At 37.3% G+C, this 15,737-nt stretch overlaps 1 protein-coding gene across 1 annotated transcript in view; it reads right to left on the reverse strand.

Moving 5' to 3' along the window:
- The window catches only part of VWA8 (von Willebrand factor A domain containing 8), a 333,534-nt gene that overhangs the window by 83,142 nt on the left and 234,655 nt on the right, over positions 1 to 15,737 (reverse strand). The window contains exon 37 of the mRNA XM_084876526.1: positions 12,129 to 12,330. Within this exon, the coding sequence (XP_084732652.1) occupies positions 12,129 to 12,330 (202 nt within the window). The remainder of the gene's footprint in view (positions 1 to 12,128; positions 12,331 to 15,737) is intronic.

Raw genomic sequence — 15,737 nt, forward strand, 5'->3', positions numbered from 1 at the left:
CTAGAAGACAAGGTAGGAAAAACAGCCAAGCAGAGCAGCAACTGGAAAAAAAAAAAAAAGTAAAAAGCAGGAGGAGAGATTAAGAGAGCTTTGAGGTAACATGAAACAAAACAACATCCACATAATAGGGTGCCAGAAAGAGAGGAAACTGAGCAAGGAATAGAAAACCTGTTTGAAGAAATAATGTTAGAAAACTTCCTTGATATTGAAGAAAAACCTCACACAAGTCAAAGAAGCTCACAGAGTCCCAAACAAGATGAATCTGAAAAGAGCCACACTAAGACATATTATAATTAAATTGGCAAACACCGCCGAAACCGGTTTGGCTCAGTGGTAGAGCGTCGGTCTGCGGACTGAAAGGTCCCAGGTTCAGGGGCATGTATGTTGGTTGCGGGCACATCCCCATTAGGGGGTGTGCAAGAGACAGCTGGTTGGTGTTTCTCTCTCATTGACATTTCTAGCTCTCTATCTCTCTCCCTTCCTTTCTGTAAAAAATCAATAAAAATATATTTAAATTGGCAAACACCAATGACAAAGTAAGAATCTTAAAGGCTGCCAGAGAGAGACAGAAAGTTACCTGTAAGGGGTCTTCCATTAGATTATTAATTGATTTCTCAAAAGAAACACAGGCCAGAATGGAATGGAATGAAATATACAAAGTGATGCAAAGCAAGGGACTGAACCCAAAAATACTATACCCAGCAAGGCTATCATTCAAAATTGAATGGGAAATCAGAAACTTCACAACACAAAAGGGCTAAGAGAGTTTATTATCACCAAGCCAGCAATGCAATAAATGCTAAAGGGACTATTATAAAAAGAAGAACTAGGAAGGGAAGAAGGAACACAGGCATCTATAATAAAAGTAAAATATGCAAATCAACTGATCGGCTAAACAGCAGAATGACCATCTTGGACAACCACCTTATGATATGCACTGGCGCCAGGCCACCCAAGGTGGGTGCGATGTGATTGTTCAGGGGGACCCACCATCACACCACAATGGCCCCACAGAGGGAGGCCCAGGTCAACAGCAGGTGGGGCAATCAATTGGGGAGGCTCTGTGATTGCCCGTAGAGGGCGGCACTGCAACAGGTGGGTGGGGCATCCCTCTGCAAGGGATTGATCATAGGGCTCCTGGAATGTGAGAGGGGACAGGCTGGGCTGAGGGACTCCACCCTGAGCGCATAAATTTCATGCACTGGGCTTCTAGTCAGTAATAGCTTTAAATGTAAATTGATTAAATACTCCAATCAAAAGACAGGGTAGCTGAATGGTTAAGAAAACATGACCCATATATATGCTGTCTACAAGAGATCCACCTCAGAACAAAGGACTAACAGATTGACAGTGAAGGGATGAAAAAATTTTTTTCAGGTGAATGGAAATGAAAAAAAAGCTGGGTAACAATACTTATATCTCACAAATTTGACCTCACAGTGAAGACCATAACAAGAGATAATGAGGGCCACTTCATAATATGAAAGGGAGCAATTCAACAAGAAGATATAATTGGTAAACATATATGCATCCAATACAGGAGCACCCAAATACATTAAAAAATTTTCTGGAAGATATCAAGGGAGAGATTGACAGCAATACAGTCATAGTAGGGGACTTTAATACCCCACTAACACCACTGGAAAAATCCTCTAAACAAAGAATCAGCAAAGAAATATCAATCCTAAATGACTCATTAGATCAGACAGAATTAATTGACATCTTCAGAACATTCCACTCCAAAGCCACAGAATATACCTTCTTCTCAAGTGCACACAGGTCATTTTTGAAGATGACCACATACTGGGACACAGGCAAAGTCTCTTCAAATTCAAGAAGATAGAAATCATATCAAGCATCTTCTCAGATCACAATTGCATAAAATTATAAATCAACTACAATAAAAACAATGAAAAAAATCAAATATCTGGAGGCTAAATAGCATGCTATTAAACAATGATTGGGTCGCCAAAGATATCAAAGAAAAAATAAAAAGCTTCCTGGTAACAAATGACAATGAAAACACAACAATCATAGCTCTATAGGCGTACCTCAAAAAACAAGAAAAAATGGCAATAAATTATCTAACCCTACAACTCAAAGAATTAGAAATAGAGCAACAAGAAAAGCCCAGAGTAAGCAGAAGGAAGGAAATAATAAAGATCAGAGCAGAAATAAACAACATAGAGACCAAAAGAAATAATACAAAAGATAAATAAAATCAATAATTGGTTCTTTCAAAGGATAAATAAGACTGATGAACCTCTAGCCAGACCAACCAAGATGCAAAGAGAGAGGACCCAAATAAACAAAATCAGAAAAGAGGTGAAGTAACAACTGACCCCACAGAAAAATAAAGGATTATGAAAAAAATGGTATGAGCAATTATTCTCCAACAAACTAGACAACCGAGATGAAATGGACATATTTTAAGAAAAATACAAGCTTCCAAAACTCAATGAGGAAGAATAAAAAAACCTGAATATACTGATAACTACTGAAGAAATGGAAACAGTAATAAAAAAATATTTCAGCAAACAAAAGCCCTGGTATGGACAGCTTTACAGGGGATTTCTATCAAGCATTCAAAGAAGAACTAAAACCTATCCTCCTCAGACTATTCCAAAAAATTCAAGATGAAGGCACAGTTCCAATCTCTTTCTTTGAAGCCAGCATTACCCTAATCCAAAAACTAGATAAAGACACCACAAAGAAAGAGAACTAGAGGCCAATATCTTTGATGAACATAGATGCTAAAATCCTCAACAAAATTTTAGCAAATCAAATCCAGCATTACATTAGAAAGATCATACACCATGACCAAGTGGAATTTATTCTGGGGATGCAAGTATGGTACAATATCCACAAATCAATAAATGTGATACATTACATAAACAAATTGAGAGACAAAAATCACAAAATCCAACATCCTTTCTTGATAATAACCCTAGAAAAGTGGAAATAGAGGGATCACACATCAATATAATAAAAGGCATATATGACAAACTTACAGCCAATATCATATGCAATGGGCAAAAATTAAAACAATTTCTCATAAGAACAGGAACAAGACAGCGATGCCCACTTTCATCAATCCTGTTCAATATAGTACTGGAAGTGCTAGCCACAGTGATCAGAGAAAAAGAAGAAATAAAAGGTATCCAAATTGGAAAAAAAGAAGTAAAACTGTCCTATTCACAGAGGACATGATATTGTACATAGAAAACCCCAAAGAACCCATCAAAAAATTACTAGACTTAATAAATGAATTCAGCAATGTAGCAGGATACAAAATTAACATCCATAAATCTATGGCTTTTTTATATATACCAATAATGAACTCACAGAAGAGGGGGAAAAAATCCCATTTACTATTGCACCAAAAAAATTAAGATACCTAGGAATAAACTTAACTAAGGAGGTAAAAGATCTGTACTCGGAAAACTATAGGACATTGAAAAAAGAGATACAGGAAGACATAAACAAATGGAAGAACATACCACATTCATGGATTGGTATTATAGAATCAGCATCATCAAAATATCCATACTACCCTAAGCAACTTATAGATTCAATGCAATCCCCATTAAAACACCAATGGCATATTTCACACACTTAGAACAAATTCTCTAAAAATTCATATGAAATAAAAAAAAAAGACCCCAAATAGCCACAGCAATCCTGAGAAAGAAGAACAAAGTTGGAGGGATCACAATACCAGATATCAAGCTATCGTATTTTCTGGCGTATAAGACGACACCCTAATTTTACAGTTAAAACATAGGTTTAGGCCTATATTCGCTGTATAAGACTACCCCCCACTTCTGAGGCAACACCAGTTCTTTTTTTAATAGACCGCCTCTCTGACTCTGGCCAATCTGAGCAGGCTTTTTAACTAGAACACAGTGTAGCTTCGGGTACAGAACATGTACAATTTGCATGCATAAAAAGCCTGCTTGGATTGGCTGAGTTAGAGAGGCAGTCTGAGCAGCCTTGCAGTGATTGGTGCGGGATAGAGTTGGAAAATTTGTTTAGCGGCATATCCAGACGATTTTTGGGATCGAGTTGGAAAATTCGTTTAGTGGCATATCGAGACGTTTTTTCGGGATATACTTGGCGTATAAGACGACCCCTGATTTTCGGTTGACTTTTTTCGTTTCAAAAGTTGTCTTATATGCCGAAAAATATGGTATATTACAAAGCCATTATCCTCAAAACTGCCTGGTACTGGAACAAGAACAGACATATAGACCATTGGAACAGAACTAGATCACCAAGTTACACAATACACAAAAATAAATTCAAAATGATTAAAGGACTTAAATGTAAGACTTCATAAGCACCAAAAATAGCAGACATATGTTGTAGCAATATCTTACCAATACAGCCCCCAGGGCAATGGAAATTAAAAAGAAAATAAACAAATGGGGACTACATCAAAATAAAATCTTCTGTACAGGAAAAGAAACCATCAACAAAACAATAAGAAAGCCCACTGTGTGGGAGAACATATTTGCCAATGCTATCTCAGATAAGGGTTTAATTTCCAAAATTTACAGGGAACTTATACAACTTAACAAAAGGAAGATAAACAATCCAATAAAAAAAAAATGGGCAAAGGACATTTGAAAGAGGACATCAGAAGACTGAGAGATACACGAAAAAATGCTCAAAGTCACTAATTAGCCTTTTATATAGGATACTGAGTGCTCAAAGATATAAATTAAATGGATAGATGGGTGGAACTATTCAGAGAAAGGTTAGAGATAATACCAGAAATCCTATATAATAAAAGCCTAATATACTAAGTGTTCAGTCATCTGGTCAGCCGATCGACCAATCAAAGCATAATATGCTAATGATATGCTAAGGCCGCTCAACCACTGCTATGGTGTGCACTGACCACCAGGGGGCAGATGCTCCAACCAGTAGGTTAGTTTGCTTCTGAGGTCCAGCCAATTGGGACTGAGAAGACGGGCCAGACATACCCTGGAGCCCTCCCAAGGTCCCTCCCCAGCTGGCCAACCTCTCACATCCGTACCTGGCCCTGATCGTGCACCAGTGGGGTCCCTTGGTCGCAATGTGGGACCCCTTGGGGGATGTCAGAGAGCCAGTTTTGGCTTGATCCCACAGGCCAGGCCAAGGGACCCCACTGGTGCATGAATTCGTGCACCGGGCCTCTAGTAGAAAGTAAAAAGAGAAATATTTTTAGAATGTTATAAAGAGAAACAGAAATGTTATATAGAAAAACTAAGAATGATGGCTCCAAATTTGACTTGTTCTTAACTGTTCTCAGGATTCCGGCTAAAGATGATGTATATTTTGCTGTGTGTTTTTTGGTTGTGTTCTAATTTGTCTTTTAAATAAGGCTAGACATAATCCTCTGCTGACAACTGTGCTATCATGATTTCCTGCTTTTCTTCAAGCTGACAGATTTGGGTACAGACCGTTTTTTTCAATTCCTTTTTGGGGCCTAACAAAGTTTTTCCAAACAGGATTATAAACAAATGTCACAAATTTAACACTAGGATAGATTATGAGTTATGTAACTCATTGGGTCATAATGTAATATTAGGTGTTTGGGTAATAGGGCTTCATTTTAATTTGGCTTTGTTTCAATGTAAACATTAAAGACTTCTGTAGTCTAATATTAGCTGAATCTCATGTTTTTAACTTTTTTTCTGTTTTTGTTTGTTTACTAAGTACTTACTCTGTGCCAGACATTAATGTATTTCATTCTTACAACAACTTTGTAAGGCATGACGATCCTATCTTTATATAATTGAAAGGGAAGAGTAGAAAGAACAAGTAATTGGCAAAGATCACAGACAAAGTAGAACATGGATTTGAACCCAGATTTAACCACTTCAAACTTTATGCGTTTAAACAATAGACTATATGGCCTATGAATAAAATTACAATTCTATCTATAAAATATAACAGCAAGGTTTTATTTCTACTGCCACTGTGATGTGCTGACTTTACCTGAGTATATAAATTATGAGCTCAGAGCCATAAAAATTCTATAGCCATTGGCTCAACATAATCACTGCATTTGACATCTCAATTTATAATTGAAACAATGTAGAATTAATTTGTTTTCCTTATGCTTCAAAATCATACACTTGTTGTCTTGCTTATCTTAAGAAGGTGATTTGATTTTAGATATTTTTAGCAATTACTGATAAAGCTGTGATCCAATGGAAACAATACGTTTGGAGGAATGTAAAAAAAAAAAACCTAACAGTTTCCTTCTGAAATACAGTGTTAGAAGAAAGGTGGCCCCTGTGCATGAAGCCAGGACTGTTATCCTACCTGAGGGCAGACTTCTCTCTAATCCTTTACTCATACCAAATTTCTAGTTCAAGAAGAACACTGCCAATTGGTAAGTAGGATAACTGCCAAGTTTCAACATTTCCCAAGGCAACATGATATTCCATCTTATCTGCATCCTCAATACCCTTTCTCATCTTTTGCTTCTCTCTTGCTCCTTATCTACATTTCCATTGCTGTATTCCTAGGAGGTTTTGCAGTTAGGTAACTGTCATAATTCTCCCTGGGGTGCTACAGGCTTACCCAGACCAGCAGCATGCTGGAGCCAGCTTGAGAAATGATTGCTAGATATTCAGGAATTGTGAGAGCAGACTGTTAACTTGGTAGCTTGAAATCAGCCATGGAGGAAACATGTACACCATGGAAAAGGATAAATATTATAAACTGCCCCACCTCACCCCAGGGAGCTAGTTCGTCAGCACACCATTGGGTATATCATGCTCTCCAGGGGATCTTGCGCTTTCGTCAGGCACTGCTGATCTAAAATTAGAATCAAAGTGAACTTCTATGGCTGGGATTTCCCTAATAGAAACAAACAATGGGAAAATTCTTAGAGGCACTGCCCAAGGGTTACTATATATACAACAGCTAGACCATCTTCTGAAAACCAGCTCTATTGACACATTGTGAGGAGATATGGTGGGAAATTACAAAATTTTTTATAAAAAGCATTGCCTTTCTGGGCCAAGTATGATTTCCAAAGGCAAATGTGCATATAAATGTTCTGCAAAATATGTATTATTCTATAACACTGATACAGTGAATCAGACTGTTAAGTATTTTCAGAGTTACCAATGAGAGCAGTGAATAATGTACAAAAGTGGACTCTGGTCCTTAAAAAGAACAAAGAATTTCAAACCTCCAAAGAGGATCTGAAGGTAACAGCTTATACGGCGAAAACCTAAATTTACTAATAGAGTACCAATTAAGTAAACTAGGTTTCCAAAGCTGAAAGTAAGCCTTAGAAATTCCTAACTGTTGAACTAGTGGTTACAGAAAAGGCCAGGCTTAGCTACCTAAGTACAGCAAGCTACATTTACTCATTTTCCCAGAACATTTTCTTTGAAATGGGGAAAGGACGAGTTGTGCTTAATAGAAAGTAGCTATCTTTTCCATGTATTTTCTCCATGTGTCTTTCGATTTTCAAATATTCACTGTGTCTGTTGTGTGCCAGGCACACTGTAAAGGGTGAGTAAGTTCCAACCCCTCAGTGTTTGTGTCAGATGGCTCCACCCATTTCTAAGTACATGGTCCTGTTCAGAGGCCTCAAAGAGATTCTACCAGCAACATAGAAAACATTTAGTTTCTGAGTAGTTTGCTGTAATTAGAAAACAACATTTGAAAGCCACAACCTTTCAGCCTTTTCACTGCCACAAGAAGAGCCACCAAGAGCCTTTTGGAGTAGAGGACTTGATTTCTGAGGGAAAGTGTGGTGTAGCTATTAACAGCCTTCTTGGGAAGAATCCAAACTAAATAAAAATATGTAAAAAGCATGCCTTATAAAGTATACTATGAAGTGTAGTCAGAAGAATTTTGGCTTATAACGAACCCAGGCTTCTGTAAGCATGGAGTATAAAAGGAATAAAAATTGATTCTTAATAATGGGCTCTTAGGATGACAGTTACAGTGATGATTTGAGTTTGTTGTTATAGTTGCTGACTATAAGAAAAACACATGTTCCTATCAAAGCATGTAAAATTAATGAACACACTGTATATGCAGGGCTTAATATATACTCTCTTGCATGTTATACTCATTAAAACAACTATCAATGAATTCATTAAATAAAACAAAAATTCAAAGCAATAGTGGCTTCAGAGCTATTAACTCTGGAAGCCTGAAATGTAGCAAAAGCATAAAGGATGGAGATAAAGCATGACTGGCTTAGCTTATCTAAATATAACAGTTCTTTTGACACTAGGCAAAGGAATTAGGGAAAGATGGGGGTCAACAGTCAGTGGTGGATGGCACGGGAGGTTATTTGTCTGGACTTCGCTGCTGACCTAATGAGCATCACAGGACTAACAGGAACCACCCAAGCACGGGAGTGTAAACCTTTCACACCAGCCTGGGCTGCCTCAAACTACTGGAGAACAAACCTGGCCTTTTAATTTTTATAATGTAAAGTAAGTCCTTTGGCCACTAGATGGAGATCAGGTTACTCTGCCAGGAACAAGGGAGAACCTAGTCTTCTCTCAATACTTCTAATCAAGCTCCTAAATCAGAAGCAGACCCATATTGAATAAAGTATCTATAAATAGGAAGAATTTGAAGGACTGAACAGGAGAACTGTAAAAGACACATTTTTACTTGTTATTACTGCTGCCCCAGGGATAAGTCGTATTTAGACTTAGTTGTGTAAACTACTTGTAAATAATAACATGAACTGTTCTAAATAAGAGCAATTAAATATGCTGTCTCATTGTTTACCAAGCGATGAGAAGGAAGAGGAGAGACATAACCAAAAATTAAAACAACGGCAGACTATTTGGACAATGAATCCCATCTGTTTATACATAAAGACAATTTGTTCCTCAGTTTGAATCTGTACATAAGTATACATTTTCAATATGAACCAAAATGGATCAGGGAACATCAGGGATGGAAGGAGAATGTTAGATAACATCTATTCTAGTTTTCCAAATGAAACTTCATTCTGAATTATGTAACTTTTTACATAATTACTGAATAAGTCTTTTTCTGTGACAGCTGAACATTGAACTGGAAGCATGGTTATATATTTCCTAGAAAATAGTTGGTTTGGGAAAGATCAAATATTCCCCTGTATATTTTTGAGATGTTAGGTACTATATTTTATTTTTGAGATGTTAGGTACTATAATTGTTTATTCCTAACATGATAATCATATACAGTCAATAAATACCTATTCAGTATTCAGTTAAATAAAAACAAATGAGTAATTTGTGACAGTTTAAAATAATTTCATTTGTTGTCAAATAGCTTTAATGACCAGTGTAATTTAATATATATGAATGTAAGCATAAACAAACCTATTAATTTCCTGTTGTGTACGAATCATTATGTTAGAAGCTGAGAATACAGAGATGCACAACAGAGTCAGGAAAGACACTGGGAAGAGAAAAGCTACACAGCTGAACACAAATAGAGGTTAATTTTTGTAGTGGTTGACACCAGTTACCAAAATCATGAGTAAAAGTCCTTTTAAAGTTCTGTTGTAAATGATAAACTTAATAGGCCACAAATGCTGACCATAGGAAAAATATGACCTTAGATGTCTATAACACATGAGAAATTAAAAATAAAAGATTCAAATACAATAGTATTTACTATTAGGTATCAATCACTATAATGAAAACAGGAGCTTAATTAAAAGGGCAAAGGAATTAATGTTCAGAATAATAAAAAAGAACCACAGTTAATTACTTTTCTAATTATTGTTATGGATAGTGACCAACATTCAGTCTGTTGGTGTGATAAATCCATTGCACTTAATGACATATTTATTTTAGAGCTATACATTTGTTTTAGTTTAATTAAAATAATATATGAATACCATTCCAAAAGGATTTGAGGTTGCTTGCTTATACTGGCTTGTGATTTTTCAAAATGTTACTTTCAGTGATTAAGAATATAAAGGAACTAGGTATTATTCATTCACAAATATATGTATTTCTCCTTTAAGGAAATCACAAAAATGACCACATAAAACAGTAATTATTAATCAGGTATCAATAAAATAGTTTGTGGAAATTTCTTATCTCGGTAATTGGCTCTTTGCAGAGCAACACAGCTGGCAGAAACCTACCTTTCTTTTTAATGGATAAAAATGAAATCTAAACAAGGAAGTTTTCTTCTGAAGATTAAAATAAATAAATTATAAATAAATGCTTTTATGATATGCTTTAGTATTTATGGGTACACAAGCTTCCTCATTGTTCACATTAGTTCCAGACAGCAGCTAGATTAGGTGATGACTGACTCATTTTTGGAGTCTTGGGGTTTCCTCTCATTTTGGACACCTGTTCCCATACACCTTTCCAGTGTAGGGTTTGGTCTACTTATTCTAACTGCTAAACATGCATTATCTATCTATAATAATAAAAGTGTAATATGCAAATCAGATGAACAGCGGAACAATTCTCCGGACAACATTCCAGACGAAGCTGGGCCTGTAAGGTCCAAGGCAGACGGGGCTGCAAGGGCTGAGCCCCTTGCACACATTTCGTGCATCGGGCCTCTAGTCCTATCTCATAAAAATAGTAATATGCAAATTAACCCCAACCAAGATGGCTGCGGCCACAGAGCGAGCAGGAGGCTTGGTTCCGCTTCAGGCTACAAAGTTTCAGTTATAGAGGATAAATAAATCCCAGATACCAGGGCCTCTGCTTGGTTTACTGGAGTGTGTGGCTGGCCTGCAAACCATCACAGGCCCCTTGCCCAGGCCCCTTGCCCACGCCCCAAGGGAACCCCGACCCTGATCCAGGACACCCTTCAGGGCAAACCACCTGGCCCCCATTCGTGCACCAGGCCTCTATCCTATCTAATAAAAGAGTAATATCCAGATTGACCATCACTCCAACACACAAGATGGCTGCCCCCATGTAGTCAAAGATCCTGCCCCCATGTGGACACAAGATGGCCCCCACAAGATGGCCAGCAGGGAAGGGCAGTTGGGAGGGACCAGGCCTGCAAGAGAGGGCAGTTGGGGGTGATCAAGCCTAAAGGAGAGGGCAATTAGGGGTGACCAAGTCGGCAGAGGAGAGTGGTTTGGGGTAACTGGCCCTGCAGAAAAGAGCAGTTGGGGGGGACCAGGCCTGCAAGGGTGGCAATTAGAGGCAAGCAGGCTGGCAAGAGAGCAATTAGGCATCAATCAGGCTATCAGGGGAATGGTTAGGGGGTAATCAGGTTGGCAGGCAAAGTGGTTAGGGGCAATCAGGAAAGCAGGCAGGCGAGCAGTTGGGAGCCAGTAGTCCTGAATTGTGAGAGGGATGTCCGACTGCTCATTTAGGCCCAATCAGGCCTAAATGGGCAGTCAGACATCCCTCAAAGGGTCCCAGATTGGAGAGGATGCAGGTTGGGCTGAGGGACACCCCTGCCCCATGCACAAACTTTGTGCACCAGGCCTCTAGTATTAAATAAAATCCTAAGCGATCATTAAGACTGGTCAACTGAATGATGGTCGCTATGTTGTGCACTAACCACCAGGGGGCAGACGCGTAATGCAGGAGCTGCCCCCTGGTGGTCAGTGTGCTCCCACAGTCCCTCCTCCCCAACTGGGCAAGACTGCCCTGATCGCTGGCCAGGCCGAGGGACTCCACTGTACACAAATTCGTGCACAGGGCCTCTAGTCTGAAAATAAAGAACTTGGTAAAAACACATCTCTATTAGATGCTATCTTCTCTAGTCTAAAGGTTTTGACCTTGTAAAATGCACTGCATTTTAGATCCTCAGTATCTCAAGTGGAGATGCTGGCAATGATAGTACACGTGAGAAGAGATGCAAAGTGGTGCAGGAAAATGATTAATGCTTAAGGTTAAAATATAAAAGTTGATCGTATTCACATGCAATGCTATGAGGAACCTGTATATTTAAGCACTGTCAGAGAAAAAGGCACATTTTCATGGATATCTACATGGATAAGATTTGCCCTTTTCTGGATCTGATATTTATTTTAGCCATTAAAACAACTATATTTGAGTCATTGGGCTAGCAGTTTTCACAACTAGAGTTTTACCACGTAGGGGTGCATATTCATGAACTCAATTTATACCTCAATATGCACCCTTAAGAGGTAAGATAAATTCAGGTGGTACCTGCATATGTCTGTCTTCTTGTCCAATCATGTTTCTCCATTCCATGAGTGAGCGATGCAGATGTTCAAGTCCAGTTTCCCAAAGCCTGATTTGACCTCCCATATCAACAGTAACAACACCACCTCTGCCCCACTCAGCTAGCAGTACATCTGTGTCTGAAATAGTAGATATCCACGAGGTATACGGGGAGAGAAATTCTGATCTGAAAAGAAATCACAGTATTCAAGCAATTGGTAATCTAGATAATGAAGTTAGTTTAACTTGATTTAGGTGCATTAAACTTGCTATAAAGAATTCTAATAATAACCACATTATAAGGTATCACCAGTTCAATCTGTGAGTAAAAATAAATACACATTTAGCCGAAGCCGGTTTGGCTCAGTGGGTGGAGAGTCGGCCTGCGGACTGAAAGGTCCCGGGTTCGATTCCGGTCAAGGGCATGTACCTTGGTTACAGGCACATCCCCAGTGGGGGGTGTGCAAGAGGCAGCTGGTCGATGTTTCTCTCTCATCGATGTTTCTAACTCTCTATCCCTCTCAATTCCTCTCTGTGTAAAATCAATAAAATATATATTTTTAAAAATACACATTTAGTTACTGGTTATTTACATTTTTTTTTTTGTTTGTATTTATGGACCCGAGATGACATTAGTCTTCATTGTCGAAAAGAAAAAAATTCTAAACAAACTCATATTTCACAAACATGAAGCGTTAGGTCAGTTTTGAAACTGATGTTTTATTTATGTGTTTTAACTTCCTTTGTGTTTTGCCTTTTCTAACTTAGAAAATTGTAAGGATTTATAATATAGAATTTATATATTAGTTGTATTATACATTTCATACATATACATTTCCTTTATTTTATTTTTCTGATACATATACAGTCATTTCCAGGAATATAACTTTTGCCTATAAGTGTCAATTGCATACATACTCCCTTTATTACCTAAATAGCTCTTCTATGTAAAATACATACATTAGAAATTCTAATTACCAGTTTGGCTTTCTAAAAACTTCTGATAATAAAAATATAAACTATCATTGTTGATCTGGTAAAACCACAAAACCACTATGTTTTAGAGAAATTATTATAATATACAAAAAATAAACCAAGACTACTTTGACTTTTCTTTTCGGTCTGCCTTGTAGATTTTAAACACTGAAACACAGCCAGCTATTCTGGAATGCAGAAGTCTTAGAAAATGTTTATATAAAGAGAAAGATAACAGTAGGATGGAAACAAGTGTTTCAGAACTACTTTGCAGTGTTAGAAGGACTCAAAGAAAGTAACATTTGACATAACAGGATATGACTTATTGTGCTCTCCAAAAAAATATTTATTTTAGGAAATAAATTAGTAGGTACAGATGGTGAAGTAAATGGCTATTTTAGAATAATGAAATGTATCCATGTGAAACTATGTTTGAAACTCTTCTAAGAGCACTCAAGATGTGTGTGTCTAATGAGCACTGTATCTACTGCTTGTATATTTAAATTTCCATGAAACTGGAAATTTACAAAGCAATTTCTTCAACATGTCAATAAAAAGTGCAGAAGAAATTACTTTTCTACAACAATTTGTACACCAGGTCCAGAATCTCTTCACCTTTTTTAAAATATAAATATATATTATTGATTTTTTACAGAGAGGAAGAGAAAGGGATAGAGAGTTAGAAACATCGATGAGAGATACTCATTGATCAGCTGCTTCCTGCACACCTCCTACTGGGGATGTGCCCGGAACCAGGTATATGACCTTGACCCGAATCGAACCTGGGACCTTTCAGTCCGCAGGCTAATGCTCTATCCACTGAGCCAAACTGGTTAGGGAGAATCTCTTTGCCTTTAAAAATAATAATACAGCCGAAACCGGTTTAGCTCAATGGATAGAGCGTTGGCTTGGGGACTGATGGGACCCGGGTTCGATTCCGGTCAAGGGCATGTACCTTGGTTGAGGGCATATCCCCAGGAGGGGGTGTGCAAGAGGCAACTGATCGATGACTCTCTCTCATCGATGTTTCTAACTCTCTATGTCTCTCCCTTCCTCTCTGTACGAAATCAATAAAACATATTTAAAAATAAAATAATAATAATAATACACATTCCCCTTATATATAACAAGTTCTTTAAAAAAAAACAACAACATAGAATTAAAGTAGAGTGAAACCTAGACTTACATACACCCACAAACAAAGGCTAGGGAGTATCATTTTACAAATGCAATTAATGTAAAAATTTGAGAAACAATACTCAAATTTTACTGAAGGCAAATGTGATATTTTCATTTTGGTTTTGCAGTTATATATAATTTCACTGTATTTTTTACTGTTTGAAGTTAGCCATAAAATGAAAAATTCCTGATATCTAGCAGAATGCTCAGTTTAAGTACTTAGCAACAAAACTGAAATCCAAATGGGTTGTTCCCTTGGATTACATATATGCCAAAATATGACAACAGTTATCTCTAGAGAAACTCAGATATACTGACAAGGAACAGACAGAATCACATGGCACTTAAAATGTGGCAAATCCACATTTAGATGTTTTGTAAGTGTAAACTACACACTAGATAAGAAAGTAAGAAATGTAAATTATCTCATTAAATTTTTATGTTGAATATATGTCAAAATGATAATATTTAATATACATTGGGTCAAATAAAATGTTAAAGTTAATTTCACTTCTTTTTACTTTTTTAAATATATATTTTATTGATTTTTTACAAAAAGGAAGGAGAGGGAGAGAGAGTTAGAAACATCGATGAGAGAGAAGCATTGATCAATTGCTTCCTGCACGTCCCCTACTGGGGATGTACCAGCAACCAAGGTACACACCCTTGACCGGAATCGAACCTGGGACCCTTGAGTCTGCAGGCTGAAGCTCTATCCATTGAGCCAAACTGGTCAGTGCTCTTTTTACTTTTTTTAATGTGCTTACTAAGGAATATAAAATTACATATGTGGGTCACATTATACATTTCTACTGAACAGTGCAGCTTTAAATGAATTATGGTGACCAGCTGGCACTGGCTATATATACAATTGCTCTCCAGATGTTCTTTCTATAGTAGGTATAACATATAGGTTATAGAGAAAGTTAAAAGAGAAAAACACAGATATAAAAAGCTAGGGCTAATGAGGTAGAAAATAAGACAAATAATAAAACATTATTTAATGCTTTAAATGTAAAATAAGTTCTTTCCTTTTGTAACTTGCACTAATAGTATATTTTAATAAGCATATAACTAATATGGAATAAAGACTTTTCCCAAATGACTAAAAGCCATTTTCCATTAAACTGACACAAGAAGGTATACTTATGTATGCTGGAATAAGTAAATCTATTTCTTTGGATATGTTTTCATATTCATATTTCTTGAACCTGACTAAAGGGTAAAGGAAACTGTGTTTCTGAGTTATTTTGTACTGTCATGCTGAGCTACTTTCTTCTGGGAGTTGGAGAAGGGGCTAAAAGGTGGAGGGGGGGGGGGGGTCTGGTGATATTTTAGGTCACTGACAAGTTCCAGTGTCCCTGGTCTTCCTGTGACACTGGAAGGCTTTCTGGGCTTCTCCGCTTAGGATTTGAAGTGATGTTTTAACCAGTGCTGTGA

This window comes from Pipistrellus hanaki, assembly GCF_964339955.1.
Source record: "Pipistrellus hanaki genome assembly, chromosome: 3".
NCBI lineage: Eukaryota > Metazoa > Chordata > Mammalia > Chiroptera > Vespertilionidae > Pipistrellus > Pipistrellus hanaki.